A 19362-nucleotide genomic window follows, 5' to 3' on the forward strand; every position below is an offset into this window, starting at 1 on the left:
TGGATTTCTAAACTCTTAATTCACAAACTCACGCAAAGGCCTTTTCACAAAGGATGAGCCACTAGCAAGTGAATTTCTTTGTGTGCGATACATTTATTCACAAGGCATTGTGTATCATTTTTACTTCTGGTTTCTTTAAAGTATAGGGGAAAAATATTCAAAGCATTCAGAAAACAGAATGCTTGTAAGGTTTTGAAACTTTTCACCCCGACCTGGATACTTAAAATTGTTCAGTTATGGCAGTATTTAATTAAACCGTACTTAGAATAACATACAAGTAGCTTTGAGGCTAAGCAAAAGCAAGACTTGGTGAAGATATGAAATTTATAACTTAGCTAATGGGAGCGGATCCTCAAGGACCCTGTGATGTTCCAGCTTTCTTGGAAGCACAGAGGGGAAGGGAGGAGGCTAGGCCCAAAGGGCAGAGGAGTACAGACACAGAGGGTGCCGTGGTGGCTTAGCCGTGACATCCTCACCCCTGCTCAGTGAGGACGGTCAGCGCTCGTCACTATAGATGATGCTGCTGTAGCTGGTTAGGCAGGTCTTGTTCACTGCGTTCCCTGCTGTCTGTGCGTTCCTGGTCGGAGGCAGTGTCCCCAGCGGAGCAGGATTTTCTTTGAGGAAACTGAGCTGGGATCTGAGCACAGCCTGCGTGCCTGTTCAAGTTCTTGTAATGAGCTGTGTGACTTGGGGCAGGTTTCTTAACCTTTATGAGGCAGTGAGCAACTACTCCCCAGGCTGCCCCAAAGGATCGTGTAGGCGTGTCCAGCGAGGTGATGCCTCATCACATGCAGTTTACAAAACTCTCTGTGTGCAAATAGTCTTTCTTTTGTTCTTTGTGAATTTTTCTTCTTAATTGACTTTTGTCTTCAAGGTACAGTGAGATGTATATGTGAGTTTGATATTTGATGCTTATAACAGGTGAAACTAGGCAAGTATCTAGTTAGGTATCTCATTAAGTAACCTCCTCTTTCATTGCCCTACATTATAGCCACAATGGTTATTTTTCTACTGAGAAAGGTGTTGTTCTTAACACTCTTTCATAATGAGGGTTGGTGTGATGGCTCAATTGACTGATCCTCTGCTTGCAAGCATTGGCATCCCGAGTGGATGTTGGTTCATGTCCCCACCTGCTCCACTTCCCATCCAGCTCCCTGCTATGTCTGGCGTAATGCTCTGGGACCCTGCACCGATGTGGGAGACCTGGAAGAAGCTCCTTGGGGAGTGGATCAGTGGATGAGAAATCTTTCCCTGTCCTCTTTGTAAATTTGTCTTTCCAATAAAAATAAATAATTCTTAAAAAGAAGACAAACTCTTGGGATCTAATTTTCATTTTACCATTTGAAAGAAATAGTCATTGTTCAGAGATGCTTAGTTTGCCTTGAGGGAAGTGGCAATATGCTTACCTTGCAACCTTGCCTTGGTAGGGTCTTTAACGACTTGCTGCTGTGGGAACCCACGGCTCCTTCACCAGTCGAGACCTTTGAAAACCTTTCCTATGGCATTGGACTGTCCGTGGCCAGCCAGCTGATCAATACTTTCAACAAAGATAGTTTTAGTCCACTCAAGTCAACAGTTAATTATGGTAATGTATTTTCAATTTCTTATGAATTAAATGTCTGATTTATTCATATATTAGCATGATAACCTTTTTACTTGTGAGTTTTAAAATATCTTTTTCCTATAAGTAACTATATTTTATACTTTATTTTAGTAACTTATATTTCCCCATTTCTGTCTGTATATTTAGAATTTCACTATCACTTAAATATGTTGCCTTTAGTGTGACAGTATATAGATTGTTTACAGTTTAGAACTAAAGAGGAAACTATGGAAAGCGCATTCTGATTCATCATATTCTTTGTGAAAATCAGCAGGTTACCAATGTATACCATTTCCATGAAAAGTTGTAAGTTGCTGTTGTGTTTCAGGAAGTGATCAGAACCTCGTAACTGTGTGTTTGTTCTCGTAGATGAGGAAAGTGGATCTGAGGAGGAGACTTTGCAGTATTTTTCCACTATTGATCCCAACTATCGTTCCCGTAGGAAAAAAAAGCTCGACTCTCAAAACAAGAACTCACAGAGTTTTCTCTCAGTTCTTTTGAATATTAATCATGGATTGATGGCAGTGTTCACAGATGTAAAGGTAAGATTTATGAATTCTGTGATTTTTTTTTTCTTTTCCCTCCAAATGTACCTTCTTCTGCCTTTAGATAAATGTACTGTGGTACCATGCGTGGATTGAAGTGGGCCGAGCTGCTTCCAGGGCCTGTTGGTGAGCGGCGCCTGCGCAGCAGCAGCAGCACAGGCAGGTCACCATCACAGCTAACCACGCTGTGCGTAGTGGCCCCAGCCCCTTTCAGCACAGGCGCTGATGCTGCTCGGGTGAGGGGTGCTGACGGGTGGGCTGTGGAGAGGAAGCTGGAGCGCACGGAGCTGCTGGGCAGGAGTCACACAGCACTGAGTGCCTGGGCCTCGGGGCGCTCTCAGGGCTCACCAGCGAGGCTGCTTTGAAATCCTCACCTATTGGAGAAAGGCACATACATGAAATGGAAAGGAAAATTGGACTGCTTTGCTGTGATGTCAAGATTTGCCCAAGCAGAATCAAAAAGTCTTTTTACTTTTTTGTAAAAAGAAATTATAATAATAATTAATTAATTCTTTTTCAAACAATTTGATGCCTTCCATGTGTTTCTGATCTTTTTGTTAGCAAGATAATGGAGAGCTGTTGGAAAACAAGCATGGTGAATTCTGGTTCGAGTTCAGCAATGGCTCTTTGTTTTGCGTGACAAGATACGAAGGTTTTGATGACAAACACTACGTTTGCCTTCATTCCAGCAGTTTCAGCCTGTATCACAAAGGTAGGAAAACTGTGTGATACTGGGAATGACTTCTGCGGGTAGGCCTTGAGTTCACTGTTGAGGTGTTTCTGTGAATTAGAAGTTGGCTTTATGTGAGGCAACACCTTAATACACAGTCCACCTATTTGAAGTACATTATTCAGGGCTATTTTTAGCATTTCACAGCTGTGCAGCTGTGACGCAGCCTAAGTCCTAACCGTCGTTACCCAGGCTGTGCAGGTGAGCGCACAAACGCAGGTGCACCAGGAATGGGCTTCGCCTGTGTGTCAGGTGAACATGAAGCAGAGATGAATTTTTGTTTGGACTTGGGTCCTCACTCAGTGTGGCTAACTCTTTTATATCTGTATCTCTCTATATTAACCAAAACTCTTTTGGCCTCAGGCACTTTGGAGAAGGAATGCTCAGCCTGTGTGGATTTTTGTTTTCAACAGCTGGGTCCCAGGAGTCACGTGGTGACTCTCCCCCCCCTCTGCTTCCCAGGTGTGGTAGATGGGGAGATTGTTCCTGCAGAAACCCGCCTGCCCACCTCAGCATGCCCGCACTGGTTGGAACCTACCATTTACTGCTCCGAAGAAGACGGCCTCAGCAGGGCTTCCTCAGACGGCGTGGGAGATCACCCCAACATGCTGTCCGTGGCAGTTAAAGTACTGTGTGACAAGTCGGAGTCCAACACGAAGGTGTGCACTTTGAATGTTTGTACATTCAGCACGTAACTGATCATAAGCTGAGAACAGTGCATCAGAGGGAACATGGGAAGCACGGAGGGGTGGGTGTGTCAGTGGCGAATGCCGTTCCCCATTTTCTGTTCTGTGTAGGAGTCCCTGATTGCTGTGGGACTGAGAGGAGCCACCCTGCAGCACACCGTGCTTCCCTTGGGGCTCAGCTGGCATGAGCAGGTGAGTGCCATGAGGGACTTTACAGTGACGCATGTACCCGCAAGCTCTCGTGTACTGATGTTCATCTTAGAATTGTCACACGGGGAGTGCTGTGTGTATCTGTTGCTTAGGGTGAGAGCTGTGGCATTATTATGCTCTCAGAATGGAACTGATCTTGTACTGTGGAGTTTGGCCTAGCAGTTAAGACACTGGCTGTCACCTGTGTCCCGTATCAGAGCGCCTGAGTTTGATTTATGCTTCCAGCCTTCTTGTGAGGCATACTCTGCAGAGCAGCAGGTGACGGCTCAAGGATTGAGTCCCTGCCACCCCTCTGGGCAGCCTGGATGGAGTTCCCAGCTCCCAGGTTTGACCTGGCCCAGACAAAGCTGTTGAGGACAAGTGCAGGATCAGTTAGTGGATGAGTAATGAGTGCTCCGTGTGTGTGTGTGCGTGTGAGTTACGCTTTTCTGAGGCATCTCTAGTGTTGCAGTCATTGCACAGGCCTCTTCATTACAAATTCTCATTTTGTGTGTATTTTTTTAAACTTTTTTTTTATACAGTTATAATTGTACAGCTTTTTTTTTACGTACTTCCTGAAGTGATGATCATACTTGGACACATCACCCTGCCCGCCAACTTTGCTAGTTACTTTTTAGGAGTGGTCCAAGAACAGTTCTTCAAAATGATCTTGTTTCTTTTAGCAGAGTGATTTTACAATGATTGATTTTTTTTCCATAAGATACTTTGTTTTACGGTGGTAGCAATCAGATTTATATCGATAGCTTCTTTTCTTCTAAAGCAGGGCCTTTTCTATTTTTGTGATTATAGATCTTACACTTCTTGAATATTGCTGATGAACCTGTGTTGGGGTATAATCCTCCAACTTCACTGACGACATTTCATGTCCATCTTTGGAGCTGTGCGCTCGATTATAGGTAAGATCACAGACTGATAAAACGTCTTTATTTGTGTTCCACGTTTTGGAAGTTGATGGAACTCAGCATACATTTTAAAAGAGTTCTTGTGGTAGCATTGGGCTGACATTCTGCCGTTTCTCTGGTGCCAGGCCACTTTACTTGCCCATCCGGTCTCTTCTCACCGTGGAAACATTCAGCATTTCTAGTAGTGTTGCGTTGGACAGATCTTCCTCCACGCTCAGGTACAGTGCTAACTTCCCTCGCGTGCTCAGTGGAATTCTTCAACCTGCTGGGTGTTTGCCTCAACCGTCTTATTCAAGTCTGAGTCTTCCGTTAAAAATCATATTCTACCAATAGTTTATTCTATATAAGTTACTCATTTATTTTCTCTTTCTCAAATAACTCATTTATTTTTTTTTTTCACTATTCTTTTTTTAAGTAAGACATGTTTGCAATTTTTTGGTTTTTGAAACATAGTAAACTTCACATAGTGCTTTATAACTTACACCTTATCTTTATATACTCCATGTTTATAGTTTAAAACATTTTGAATTTGGACATCTATTTTAAGATTTATTTTCATTGCAAAGTTAGATATACAGAGAGGAGGAGAGACAGAGAGGAAGATTTTCCATCCAATGATTCACTCCCCAAGTGGCCGCAACAGCTGGAGCTGAGCCAAGCCGAAGCCAGGAGCCCGGAGCCTCTTCTGGGTCTCCCACACGGGTGCAGGGTCCGTAAGGGGCCGTCCTCAACTGCTTTCCCAGGCCACAGGCAGGGAGCTGGTTCAAAAGCGGGGTCACCGGGATTAGAACCGGCACCCATATGGGATCCCGGGGCTTTTAAGGTGAGGACTTTAGCTGCTAGGCCACCACGCCGGGCCCTTGGACGTCTATTTGAAAAGAGGAAATGAGCAGGTGTTTGGCCTCATTTCGAAGCTACTCCTGTCCTTCATTAGAGTGCCTGGACTTGATTCCTGTCTCAGGCTAAGGACTCCAACGTCGTGTCAGTGAGCACGTGGGGGACCTGGATTGTGACCCAGGCGTCTGCGGAGTGGCCAGTGGAGGAGGGTGCCTCTTTTTCTCCCTTTTGCTCTTTCTTTGTCTCTCTGTTTCTCAAATAAACTAAATACCATATTAAAAAAACACCCTTAGAATTAATTTGAGCAAACAACTTAATCTGACTTTACGTATCATTTTCCTAGCACGCATGAATAATGGGTATTTTAAAAAATTAGATGACAAGTCTAAGTTAGAAAATGCGTATGGTTTTAATAGTGTACATATCGGAAAGAATGATCCGATGAAGTATGTAATGATCCTATGATGATGTTTTCAAAAAAATTTAGTTTCTCAGCTGTTGACATGATCTTTTTTTCACAGGATAATTCTGGATGAAGCGGCTTTACATCTGTCTGACAAATGTAACACTGTTGCTGTAAATCTGAATAGAGGTGAGAGTTCACGAGGCCTGGGGTAGATGCGCCCCCGGTCCTTTTCTGCAGCTGCACGTTCTAAGCATTGTAACTGCGATAATACCAGTGAACTAAGAGCCCCACTGAAGATATTTTAAAGAACCATTGGTTTGATTAGGAGTTGGTTTGATAGTTTTTGAAAACTGTACTCAGATCTCTTACTGATTACTTTTTTAAAACCTTTTAAATTTTTTGATTACTTTTTTTTTTAACTTTTTACATTTCCTCTTTATTTTCTTTTTTTTGATTACTTTTGACAATCATAGATTACGTACGTGTGATGGATATGGGGCTCTTGGAACTAACTATAACTGCAGTCAAATCCAATTCTGATGGAGAGCAAGTAAGTTATTGGGAGAAATGGTCATTGTTATTCTACTTTTTTGTAAGTTAAAAAACTTGTATTTTCCATAAAGTTATTTTCGTATATACCTAATTTTGCTCAAAAGTAGATTAAAAATGTTTTAAGATTAATATTGACCTTTTGTGAGTACTTTTTTCCTGTGGCAGGACAAATTATTATATGTTTTATTTACTGTAATTCTTTATGGAAGGAGAAGTGTGTGTGGGGGCACTTGTTTGGAACGCGTGTTCATGCTCTTCCCCAATGCCCGCGCAGCCCGAGTCCTGCTTTGAGCTGCACTGCTCCAGCGACGTCGTCCACGTCAGAACCTGCTCAGACTCTTGTGCTGCCTTAATGAACCTCATTCAGTACATTGCTAGCTATGGGGACCTGCACGCACCTGCCAAGGCCAGCGTGGAACCTGGAGCCCTGCGGAGAAGGACACAGGTACAGGCCACGGGGTTACTCTTCCGGCCCTGCTTTGAGAGTGACCTGCTTCCGTCTTTGAGATCTTCATGACATTCAGAACTTGCAAGAGAGACTGAGGGCGTGGTGGGGTGGTAGAGCGGAAGAAGCTGCCACTTGTAGTGCTGGCTGGTTGGTCTACTCCACTCCTGCTCCCAGGTAATGGTCTGGTAAAAGCCCAGCATGACCCCATGTCAGGTCCCTGGCTCAAGAGGGAGGCCTGGGTGAAGCTCCCTGTCCCTGGCCATCGTGGCCATCTGGGGGCTGAACCAGTAGATGGAAAAACTGTCTTCTCTGAGCTGTGTTACTCTGACTTTCAAGTAAATAAGTAGTATTTAAAAGATAACAAGAGAAAGAAAGGAAACTTTGACAAGTGACCTCTGCTTGACTTGGAGTGGTGAGGTCCTGAGAGATGGCTCCGGCCTCTCTGGAAGGCAGTTTGCTGTGCGGTGACTTTCCGCTCCGAGCGACTCTCGCCTACGCCCTCCTGATGTTTCATTCCTCACCTGAGTGGTTTCTGTGGGCCCCTGCAGAAGAAAGAAACCATTTATCATGCAAGAGTGTGATCTGTACTAATTTTTTTTTTCAAGTATTTGTTCTTATTGAAATGGCAGATAAGATTTACAGAGAGGAGAGACAGAGAGAAAGATTTTCCATCTGCTGGTTAGTTCCCCCGTGGCCACAACAACTGGAGCTGAGCCAATCTGAAGCCAGGAGCCAGAAGCTTCTGTGGGTCTCCCATGTGGCTGCAGGGGCCCAAGACTTTGGGTCATCTTCCACTGCTTCCCCAGGCCCTAAGCAGGTAGCTGGATGGGGAGTGGAACAGCCTGGACAGAAACTGGCACCCATGTGGGATCCTGGCGCTTGCGAGGTGAGGATGTAGCCATTGAGCTGCCATGCCAGGCCTGGTCTGTGTCAGTGGCATGTAAAGCTGTCAGGAGAAGATGAGGGGCCTTTATTTCTACAACAGCACCTGCCCTGCTTGGTTTCTGTAGTACTGCCCGGTTTCCAGCTTACTTTCTCGTGTATAACTTCCTTTTTCCTTCATGATAGCCCAAAAGATGAAGATTCTTTTATAGAAGAATGAGTTGAGGCCCAGAGGGTCTGGGTGATTTTCCCTGTTGGTACCACAGACATCGGCAGACCCAGATATTTGGGGAACCGGTGTGGTGGTTTTGTATCCCTCAGGGTCACTGTCTGACCACTCCTCTGGCCGGGCTGGCTAGCGTCCATCGTTGTTCTGCCTGGTCTCTCTGTAGGCACAGCTCACCATCCCCTGAGCTCATGTGCTCCTCGGAGGGTCTGGCTGGCATTGGCTTACCTTTTGTCTAGGAGAACCTTACACTTCGTTTGTGTTCATTTGTGACTTTCTGCTCCTGATAATAAGGTGCTTTTTGACATTATCTCTACTTACTCACTTTTTAAAAGCATTCCCCATGAATTAGAAGTTATTGCCATTTTTGAGTCATGTTGCCATTTACAAGCATGGCTGGATTTCATGTGTCTGTGGTCTGCTGACTGAAGCAGTGCTGGGACTGAACTCAGCAGCTGTCCAAGAAACGAGGCTTTGTCTTGAGGAGTGACAGCATCAGTCAGACTGGAGCAGATGGAACTCTGATCTGCCCCTCAGATTTCCTGCTATTTTTTTTAACTTTCTCTTCTAATCACCTCAAGATCCCAGTTTCTGGTGCTGACTTGAGGTGATGCTGATACTATAAACAGAAAGCAGCAGCTGCCACAGAGTAGAGGCGTCTTCTTAAAAGATAGGGTTTTTCTAAGATTCAATAAACAAAAGTAGCTTGCTTCCTGAGACCATTTTCAGGTCTGCTTAATGAGGCTTTCTGGCTGTAGGTAGATTCCAGTCGCCACTCCTCTTCCCGTGGGCCGGTGCTTCCGGAAGCCGATCAACAGATCCTACGAGACCTGATGAGTGATGCGATGGAGGAGATAGACATGCAGCAAGCCGCTTCTTCTGGGCAACCGCAGGCCAACGGTAAGGCCAGTGTGTTGCTGTAACCAAACACCCGAGGCTGGGTGCTTTATGAAGAAAAGGGGGTCAGTGGTGAGGATGCTGTGTCTCAGCGTGGTGGAGAGGCAGAAGGAAAATGACTTCATGTCGAGGCGTCAGGCACGTGGGGTGGTCTCACTTGTACCCACCTGCTCCTGAGGGGTCTGTCCCACTGCCTCCAGACAAATACTGATCCCTGCCCAGGCTGGCGCCCCCCTGGTCTGGTGACCTTCTAGACCTCCTTCCTCAGAGGTCCACTCCCCCCGCAGCCAGCCCAGCACTGTTAGAAGGTGGGCCATGTTCCCAGAGCACGGACCAGTGCCAAGGCACTCAGGAGCACTGCAGTTGGAGTTGAGGTTCCCATGGTCTGTGTTCCCAGTAAGTCACTTGCTGACCAACTCACTGAGTGTCTGGTGAATACGCAGCTCCGGCCAGGGTGATGTGGGAAAAGAAAGCTCGTGTCTTCTACAGGACGCGTTGGCCTGGTACTGACACTGGTGCTCGGAATGATGTTAGGAAACACAGACCTGTCCACGTCACTTCCTGCTTTCATAGAGAGCTCTGCCATTACTATTCTGGTAGCTGCTTTGTGCTGAGGTGCTTTCAAAAGTTATTTCTGTCTCAAATTCATAGTTAAAACAAATAAATGAAATATTTCAGGTGAAAGGACTCAAGTGTCATGTACCAAACAACTGATTAAAATGCTTAAATGCAATTGCTGTTGATGTTTCAGAGTTCGCTGGAGTGTTCTGATGTTTTTGTCTAGGTCTTATGGATGAAAAGTGTCCGGTGCAGGAGCCTTGCTGCTCTGATCTCTTCCTGTTTCCGGATGAGAGTGGGAACATGTCCCAGGAGCCTGGCCCCAGCTATGACTCGTTTACTCCCCACCTGATCAGTGATGCCATGACAGGTGTGCCCACTGAAAATGATGACTTCTGCATCCTATTTGCACCAAAAGCAGCCCTCCAGGTAACCAAACGACAGTATCACTGAGGCCTTAAAACAGCATTGCAAATTGAATTGACCAAAGATTACCGGATTCTTTAAGTTCTCTTTACAGTTCAGAGTTACTTTGTAATTTGCCTTTAGCACTTTGTAAATAGGTGTTTCTTTTATTGTTTCTGTGCTACATTCTTTAAGAGTCTCTGAATGTTTATTATTTGCAACATTTCCTACATAAAATATGAAATAGCTGTGTGCATACATGTTACACGTACTAAGAGGACTTGCAGGGTCATGAAGTAAATGGCAGAAGGGTGAGGTGCATAGGGTTGTTAGTGTAAGGACGGGATGAGATGTGGTTTGTGGAAAGCCTGATGGTTAACATGAGAATATTTTGAAATCCATGATTCTGTGGAATCATCAGAAGATTTGTGGAGAATACATGTTATAAAGAAATTATGGATGGGGGCCGATGTTGTGGTATGCTGGATACAGACAGCCATTACCTGCAGCATTGGCATCCTAAATGCTTCACTTCCCATGCGGCTCCCTGCCAAAGGCCTGGGCAGGCAGAAGATGGCCCAAATGCTTGGTCCCCTTCCCGTGCATGGAGATCCAGGTGAAGCTCCTTGCTGCTGGGTTGGGCCGGCTCATGGCAGACATTTGGGGAGTGAACCAGTGAGTGGAAGGTGTCTTTCTCTCCCCTCTCTCGAATTCTGACTTTCAAATGAATAAATAAATCTCTAAAGGAGAAACTATGGATGAATTTTTAAAATCTTTTGTATCGAAACACATATGCCTTTAGTTTGATTTTCGGTGAACTTTTGAAGTACTCTAGTGTTTGCATGCTTACATGTGTGTGTGAATAACTAGCAGATGACAATATTTAGCAAGTTTTTAGAACCTTCTAGTTAAAATTTAAAAATCAAAGTAAACCACTCAGGATAAATCTATTATTAATTGTAGAAGTTGATCATGGTTTGATTTTGAGTACGTTTTGACTGTAACTTAATTAAACAAAATACACACATTCAATCTGTACCTTTTATCATAAAACAACTAGCAAAATCCTAATTATAAACTATGAAGAAATCCTGATATGGTGGCTGACATAGAGCCGAAGAGTGTCCATCTAACATATAATAAAAGTATAATATCTTAGGTGACGATTAATGCTTACACTTATTCTCCCACTATGTATTTTTTTTTTTAATAAACTGTGAAAAGAAGGTAGAACCTTGAAAGGCATAGCATAATCAGTTGGTCTTAATAAGACAAGCATGTGTTACTGTTTTAGGAGAAGGAAGAAGAACCTGTTATAAAAGTCATGGTGGATGATGCAATTGTGATAAAAGACAATTATTTCAGTCTGCCCGTTAAGAAGACGGACAGCGGCAAAGCCCCGTGGCGCTTCCCGCTGCCCGTGACTCGCTACGTCGTGAAGGAAGTCTCCCTGGTCTGGCACCTGTATGGAGGGAAGGATTTTGGAGCGGCGCCCCCTGCTTCCCCAGCAAGAAGTTCTGTGTAAGTTCATCTCTGCACACTCTGTTAAGCCACCATATTCTTTTTGTAGAAAAATATAGAGTTTGTCACTTGAAGAATAATATATTTTTTTTAAAAGACTTATTCATTTTATTACAGCCAGATATACAGAGAGGAGGAGAGACAGAGAGGAAGATCTTCTGTCCGATGATTCACTCCCCAAGTGAGCTGCATCGGGCCGATGCGTGCCGATCCGAAGCCGGGAACCTGGAACCTCCTCCGGGTCTCCCACACGGGTGCAGTGTCCCAATGCATTGGGCCGTCCTCGACACTTTCCCAGGCCACAAGCAAGGAGCTGGATGGGAAGTGGAGCTGCCGGGATTAGAACCGGCGCCCCATATGGGATCCCGGGGCTTTCAAGGCGAGGACTTTAGCCACTAGGCCACGCCACTGGGCCCAGAATAATATTTTTTAAAAAGATTATCTTTATTCGAAAGGCAGATCTAGAGAAGCAGAGACAGTGAGAGATCCTCCGTTAGGTGATTCACTTGCCAAGTGGCCATTATGGCCAGAGATGGAGCAGTTTGAGGCCAGTTGGTCTTAATAAGACAAGCATGTGTTACTGTTTTAGGAGAAGGAAGAAGAACCTGTTATAAAAGTCATGGTGGATGATGATGACCTGGTGCGTCTTCCGGGTCTCCCACGTGGATACAGGGACCCAAGGACTTGGGACATCCTTTGCTGCTGTCCCAGGCACATTAACAGAGCTGGACTGGAAATGAAGCAGCTGGCTCCAACTGATACTCGAATGGGATGCTGGCACTACAGGCCGAGGTTTAATGTACTGTGCCATGGCACCGGCTCCTTTTTGTGTTAATGATTTATTGTATTTGTTTAAAAGCGTTATAGACACAGAGATCTTGCATCAGCTTATTCACTCTCCAAATGGCCACAGAGGCCAGGACTGGGCCAGACCAAAGCCAGGAGCTTCTTATAAGTCTTCTGCTTAAGTTCAGGGCCAGAGCATTAGGCTGTCTGCTGCTGCTTCCAGGTGCATATCAGGGAGTTGAATCAGAAACGGAGCAGCTGCGAGTCTAATTGCCACCCATGCAAGATGCCCGCATCAAAGGCCATGGCTTAACCCACTCTGCCACAGCGCTAGCCCCTGAATGTGAGAATTGGAGTTTCCCATTTGTGAACTTATTTATATTTTTACTGGAATTTGACTGACTGAATTTCCAGTCAGCAAAAATTGTCAGATATGGACCATGTTCTTTTTCACAGAAGTAAGACCCAGCCTTGCCCTGATTCCCCAGGGAGAGGCAGCCAAGGGTGTGAGGGAAGGGGTGAGCCTGGAGACAGGCTGTGCACCAGTGGGTCCCCCAGCCAGCAGAGAGTCGCTGCTCCCTGGGGACTGGCCCTGTGTGAGCAAGCATGCCTGGTGCTGGAAGAGGGGAAAGTAAGGGCTGCTTGGGTGCGGACGGCCGCAGGGCATCATGGAGCAGTGGTGTTGGTACAACAGTTCAACAAACTTTTTTTTTAAGATTTATTTATTTTTATTGGAAAGGCAGATCACAGAGAGATGGACAGAAAGAAAGCTCTTCCATCAGATGGTTCACTCCCCAAGTGGCTGCAATGGCTGGAGCTCAGCCGATCTGAAGCCAGGACTCAGAAGTCTTCTCTGGATCTCCTAGGCGGGTGCAGAGTCCCAAGGCTTTGGGCTGTCCTCGACTGCTTTCCCAGGCTACAAGCAGGGAGCTAGAAGGGAAGTGGAGCAGCCAGGACACGAACTGGCGCCCATATGGGATCTTGGCGTGTTCAAGGCGAGAATTTAGCTGCTAGGGTATTGCGCTGGGCCCAGTTCAGGTACTTGTTCAGCCCTTCAAGCTTGCCTCTAGTTCTTGTTGCTTTTATCTGGGGTTCATAACACTTGTACTGACTCTCAGGGGACAACAAACGCCTAAGGTTTCTGTAGTTCAGAATATTTAACAAGAAGATTGCTCTAGGGACAATAGTAAAATGAACTCCACGAAGTTTACAGTTTTGATTCATGGTAGTATAACATGTAGCCTAATAGCTGCATCATCTTACATTCTCTCCATCGCACTGTGTGTGCTGATGCCAAGCACTGCCTTTCAGTGACTTCCACTAACAGAAGGGTCTTTTTTTTGTTGTTGTTAGGAGCCCCCACAGCTCGCCTTCTCACACCCCCAGCAGACACGGCCGCAGTACTGCCTGTGGGGGGCGAGGAAGGAACCACGACTTTCTGATGGAGATACAGCTGAGCAAGGTGAGACGTTGTATGAAAGGACCAGTCCGCTTAGACAGGCAGTGAGTGGGTGCTTGGGGTTACCCACCCCCAACTCCTGATGAGTGTCTTGAGCCTTAAACTCCATCTTTGTGTTGCTATAACAGAGACCACAGATGGGGTACTTCATAAAAACACACACACACACACACAAAAACCAACCTTCCTTCCTTCTTCTTTTTTTAATTTTTTTATTATTTTTATTGGCAAGGCAGGTTTACAGAGAGAAGGGGAAACAGAGAAAGAGATAGCTTCCATCCGCTGGTTCACTCTTCAGATAGCCACATTGGCTGGAGCTGAACTGATCCAAAGCCAGGAGCCTCCTGCAGGTCTCTCATATGGGTGCAGGGTTCCAAGGCTTTGGGCATTGTCTGCTGCCTTCCCAGGCTACAGGCAGGGGAACTGGCTGGGAAGTGGGGCAGCCAGGACACTAACCAGCACCCGTATGAGATCCCAGTGCTTGCAGGGAGAGGATTAGCCAGTTGAGCCATCCTGCCAGACCCCAGTCATTTCGCCGTCACAGTTTTGAAGGAGGGGAGAATCTGATCAGAGCCTTGTGCTGTTGTCTGACCTGGCAGATAGCCAGTGAGCACATGGGGACAGTGGCTGTGAGGCTTGGCTGTCCTTTCTCTGAAGAATCCATTCCCGGGCCTGGCGGCGTGGCCCAGCGGCCAAAGTCCTCGCCTCGAACGTGCCAGGATCCCATATGGGCTCCGGTTCTAATTGCGGCAGCTCCACTTCCCATCCAGCTCCCTGCCTGTGGCCTGGGAAAGTAGCTGAGGACGGCCCAAAGCTTTGGGACCCTGCACCCGTGAGGGAGACCTGGAGGAGGTTCCAGGCTCCTGGCTCCTGGCTCTGGATCGGCACAGCACCTGCCATTGTGGTCACTTGGGGAGTGAATCATCGGATGGAAGTTCTTCTTTTCTATCTCTCCTCCTCTCTGTATATCTGACTTTGTAATAAAAATTAAAAAAAAAAAAAAAAAGAAAAAGAAAAAGAAAAGAATCCATTCCCAAGATGATGGGTGAACTCTGTGAAGGCCCCACCTTTTAATTACTGTTAGTACTGAATGGCAGCTGGCCTGCAGCATATGTGTTGGAGGGAACAGTCAAGTCCTAGCAAGTCCCAAGCCCTGGACAGCGCAAGGGTCATGTAGGAGAGTGTTTGTCTCTTTCTCTTTCTGAAGCGTCTGCGAAGACTGAGGTGTTTTGCCTTTCGTTTCTGGGCTGTTTCTGGAGTGGTGGCCCTCAGAGTTGAGCAGACTACCCTGCAGCGCTTGCTGGAGCGCAGGCTTCAGGGCCCAGTGCAGAGCCTGTTTCAGAGGTTGGGAGCAGGCTGCACTAACTGCATTTTTAGTGAGTTATCAGGTGAGGCTGTTACCTTTCTTGCCTGGTGGTGCTGTCCTGGGGGTCCCTGTCTGGGAAGGCTTGAAGCATTTGGGCAGAGAAGCTCCGATGATGGCCTTCATGCGTTGCGTCTGTCTGCTTCCCTGGAATCACCCAGGGTCGTGGTTAGGACAGTTTTATTCAGTTGTATCTTCAGTGCATTTTGGAACTTGAACCCTGCCCCATTGATTTGTTCTGAGTCAGTTTCATAGACTTCACATCTTATTTCTATTACAGCTTTTGCTTGAAAAGGGTGAGTGATTTTATCGAGCTCCAACAGGAAATGTTAGTTATGCTTATCCACTTAACTAACCATAGTGGAATGCACACGTAAGTCAGTTAAAAAGATGAGGTGATGAAGTTTAAGAATGTCAGTTGTGCTGAGTTCTATGAAAGTGGAGTGGTAAGTTGAGGTAGAATTCCAAGAAAATGAGTGCTATTTTATATTTTAAAGAGAAAGTCTAGTTTGGCTGCCTCGTAGAGGTGACTGTGTGTGTTCCCTGGTCTGCTCAGGTGAAGTTTCAGCACGAAGTCTACCCCCCATGCAGACCCGACAGCGACTCCAGTCTCTCGGAGTACCCGGTGTCCCGGCAGGTGTTTGTCGTTCAGGACCTTGAAATCCGAGATCGTCTGGCAACATCCCAGATGAATAAGTTTCTGTACCTGTACTGTAGTAAAGAGATGCCCCGGAAAGCGCATTCGAACATGGTGAGATTGGGAACCTCAGGGTTTGTGTTTTTGTTGTTGTTGTTATATTAGCTTTGGAAAAGTGTTTTTATTATATGTAATTGCAAGAGAATTACAATAGGGAAATTTACTGAGGTCAAATTGTTTAATATAAAAAATCCCTTTAATTGTCCTGCTTAAAGTTTCATGTTTAGAAATGTTTTTTTGTGTCATTCTGATTGATACGTTGTGCTCGCATCAGCAGCACATATACTCCAATTGGGAAGACGGGGAACCAGAGATTGTAGTGATTCACTCGGAGAGTTTGGATTGCTGGCAATGTCCCGCTGCTCCTTACATCTTACCAGGGGAAAGGATGAGCTTTCCTGAGAGGCTGACCGTGGCGTGTGAGCCTGTGGGGTCAGCTGCAGATTCAGCTCCTGTGAACCTGCAAATATGATATGTGTAGTGTTTCATGGAGACTGAACGTTTTACCAGATTCTGGAAGATGTGGTGACTCCAGAAAATTGAATTCAGGCTTTTAGGGAAAGAGGAGAAAAGGTTCTACTTTTGGTTCTGAAATAGGGTTAGGACTGAGAACAGGGTCAGTGTATCTTTAGGGTAACCTGTTGTTCTCGTCTTGCAGCTGACAGTCAAGGCGCTGCATGTGCGCCCGGAGTCCGGCAGGTCCCCGCAGGAGTGCTGCCTCAGAGTGTCGCTGATGCCACTTCGCCTCAATATTGACCAGGTTTGCCACAGTGCACCCCCCAGAGGCAGCACAATGGAGTCACATATGTTTATGTTTATTACTGTTGACTTTTTTGAAAGCTATGTAATTAAATGAAGATATGTGGTAAGGAACAGGGCAGACTCATGAAATGGGCGAGAGCAGAGCCACTCACTGCTTGCTGTGGGACTCGGCGCTGGCTTCCTGCTCTTTCCGATCCGGTGTACATGTTTCTGATTCAAGTGCACACACATGTGACAGTAGCCAAAGACCTCCTGCTGGGTTGAATGCTGTAAGGGCCCATGCTTTCATTGCAGCAGCTGGAAGAGAAAATTTTAACAACAGAGGTTTATAGAAGGGCATAAAGAAATCCTCCTACCTGTTTCCTTGCAAGCATTCCGTCAAATTCTTCTGGACTTTTTTTTTAATGAGCCAGAAGGCTGTTTTAAAACAGTTGGTGCCTCTTCCAGAAGCCTTATTTAAGATAAACAAAAACGGAGAGAGAAATAGAAAGATCTTCCATCCATTGGTTCACTCCCCAAATGGCTGTGGTGGCTAAGGTTGGGCCACACTGAAGCCAGAACCAGGAGCTTCTTGAGGGTCTCCCCCGTGGGTACAGAGGCCCAGGGACTTGGGCCATCTCCTGCTGCTCTCCCAGGTGCAGCAGGGTTGCAAGGGCAGTAGGTGGTGCTTCAACTTGTGCCCACATGGAGTGCTAGCGTCCAGGCAGCCACTTTACCAAAGTTCTAGCCCTGCTTTTGTTTATTTTCAGTTTCTGTGTATTATGTCTGGTGCAGCAATTGCATTTAGGCAGTACAGTTTAGTAGCAAATGAAGAAGTAAGTCTCCCATCCAAGTACTAACCAGGCCCGACCCTGCTTAGCTTCCGAGATCAGACGAGATCGGGCGTGTTCAGGGTGGTATGGCCGTAGACAGGAGAAGTAAGTCAATTGGAATTTTGATGCGCATAAGAGTATCCAGTGCATGCTAGCTTCTGTCATTACTGTTAGTAGATATTAGCAGCATCAATTTAGAATGAGGACCCGTGTCAAGTAAGATTGAGAATGCCCTATGTTGAAGTCACACTGCTGGGTTTAATTTAGAAATCCACTCTGTCATTTTAACTTCTCTGTTTCTAATTTTCAAATGTATAAGTCAGTTCTCTCCAAGAGTTGCGAGAACTTTTGCTGAAGGGAGGGGGAGGGAGAGGAGGCAGGAGGAGTAACACAGTGTAGGTGTTCGGTACCTTACAGCTGGGTTTGACTGGTGAGTAACACGGCAGACTTCAAGGTTGTCACTCGTGGTTGTAGAAGTAGGCACGCTTGCTTCCTTTGGGTTACCCTTGGCTCTTCCTTTCAGGATGCCTTATTCTTCCTGAAGGATTTCTTCACAAGTCTCTCTGCGGAAGTGGAGCTTCTCTTGACCCCGGACCCAGAAGGTACCCAACACAGCCCCCACCGTGCCAGGGGTGCTTGGAGAGTGTGTCCCAACCTGTTTCCATGTAGACAAATAGGTTGTTTTGCCTGTACCTTTGCTAATTAATGCAGAAGTAGTTTTTGCATAAGCAGTCACTTAAAAGGTGAAAGGGGATTTGCTTTAAATGACACATGGCTGACTTTTCCGCTATGTGTGTTCCGGTTGCAGTGAGGACGTCTCCCGGAGCTGATGTGACCTGCAGCTTGCCACGGCATCTGAGTACCATGAAGGAGCCAAATCTAGTTCTTTCCTTCCCTGGGCCCAGGCCACCTTCCCAGAGTGATGGTGCTGGGTTCCTGGGAGAGGCTGACGGCGCCAGGGACAAGGACTTCTCGGCTACACAGGCATCGTTTAGTGACCAGCCTGTGTTTTTTAGGTAAATGACCGAAGTCTCTGAAGATTGTTGTGTAGCGTGTGATAGTGACCATGGGGTTCCACCAGCTTGTCTTTTCTGTGCCTTTCACAACAAGGGGGCTTTGTCAGGCCTCCTCTTCCCACGATGCCTGGACTCCCACCCTGCCACCAACGGTTGGGTGAGCACCAGGACAGGGAGGAGGTCTGGGTCTCGAGTGGTGCCAGGAGCCTCTGTGTGCAGCCAGCTGGCCGACAGCAGCAGCACAGGGAGCCCGGGCTTTCTCTCAGTGCCTTGCTGACGGGGAATGAAGAGGCAGAGACAGCTGGTGGAAGATTTCAGAAGGGAAGAGGCAGGGTGCCGAAAGGAGACATGTAGAGAAAGAGATGAACAGTATTTAGTGAGCACAAACCTGCATGGCTGGGAGGACGGACACGGAGGGGAGGAGGGAGAGAAGCCGCCTTCCCTGACACCCAGGGTTCCTGGTCCCTATGTCTGTCCCTCTGGGGAAGTGTCCTCCTGTATTGTGTGTCTCACACGCCCCTGAAAGCAGCAAAGGTAAGTGAGAGTGGCTGAGATGAGGTGATTTCTAGCTGCTGCAACCACTTTTAATATTTTCCCTCATTGATTGCTTAATTTTTAAATTTTTCCTGAAAAAAATATTAGTTCTCTTAGGGGACAGTCTGCTTATTTTATACTAGTCACATCTAAACCATCAGTTTGTTTTTTGTGAACATGGGCCTTGAAAGCAAGGAAAATTGATAATTTTTTTTCTCAAGTAAGAATCCTTTATTTCTGCAAATCATTAACTTTCCACTAGACTATTTTTATGTTTTATTTTCTTTTTTTCAAATTTTATTTTTGATGATGTTTACATAGTTGATAAGAAGTGGAAGGGCCGAGGGTTAGGAGAGTGTGGGTGATACCATGGTTTCCACATTTTCTTTTTCCTTCTTCCTGTATCCAGGGGAAGAGGGTGTATTCGGGGAAAAAGCACATCCAGCCTCCCAGCCATCTCAGTACCCGGGCATGGGGAATGGCCACTCGTGTCATGCCAGGGTTTCCCGTGTGGCACATGCTCCA

The 19362-nt window shown here is 46.2% G+C and overlaps 1 protein-coding gene across 3 annotated transcripts in view; it reads left to right on the forward strand.

The window, feature by feature from the left end:
- ATG2B (autophagy related 2B) overlaps positions 1–19362 on the forward strand; it is a 64006-nt gene that overhangs the window by 33626 nt on the left and 11018 nt on the right. For all 3 annotated transcript variants that reach the window (XR_009244253.1, XR_009244254.1, XM_058655221.1), the window contains exons 19-36: positions 1428–1585; positions 1973–2145; positions 2710–2860; positions 3341–3537; positions 3676–3756; positions 4564–4670; positions 4802–4894; positions 6035–6105; positions 6393–6469; positions 6746–6916; positions 8786–8927; positions 9709–9911; positions 11182–11408; positions 13548–13656; positions 15573–15767; positions 16372–16473; positions 17811–17889; positions 18096–18303. Coding sequence is in view for 1 of the 3 variants with exons in the window: in XM_058655221.1 (XP_058511204.1) it covers positions 1428–1585; positions 1973–2145; positions 2710–2860; positions 3341–3537; positions 3676–3756; positions 4564–4670; positions 4802–4894; positions 6035–6105; positions 6393–6469; positions 6746–6916; positions 8786–8927; positions 9709–9911; positions 11182–11408; positions 13548–13656; positions 15573–15767; positions 16372–16473; positions 17811–17889; positions 18096–18303 (2544 nt within the window). In the remaining 2 variants the exon portion in view is untranslated. The remainder of the gene's footprint in view (positions 1–1427; positions 1586–1972; positions 2146–2709; positions 2861–3340; positions 3538–3675; positions 3757–4563; positions 4671–4801; positions 4895–6034; positions 6106–6392; positions 6470–6745; positions 6917–8785; positions 8928–9708; positions 9912–11181; positions 11409–13547; positions 13657–15572; positions 15768–16371; positions 16474–17810; positions 17890–18095; positions 18304–19362) is intronic.

This window comes from Ochotona princeps, chromosome 26, assembly GCF_030435755.1.
Source record: "Ochotona princeps isolate mOchPri1 chromosome 26, mOchPri1.hap1, whole genome shotgun sequence".
Taxonomy (NCBI): Eukaryota; Metazoa; Chordata; class Mammalia; order Lagomorpha; family Ochotonidae; genus Ochotona; species Ochotona princeps.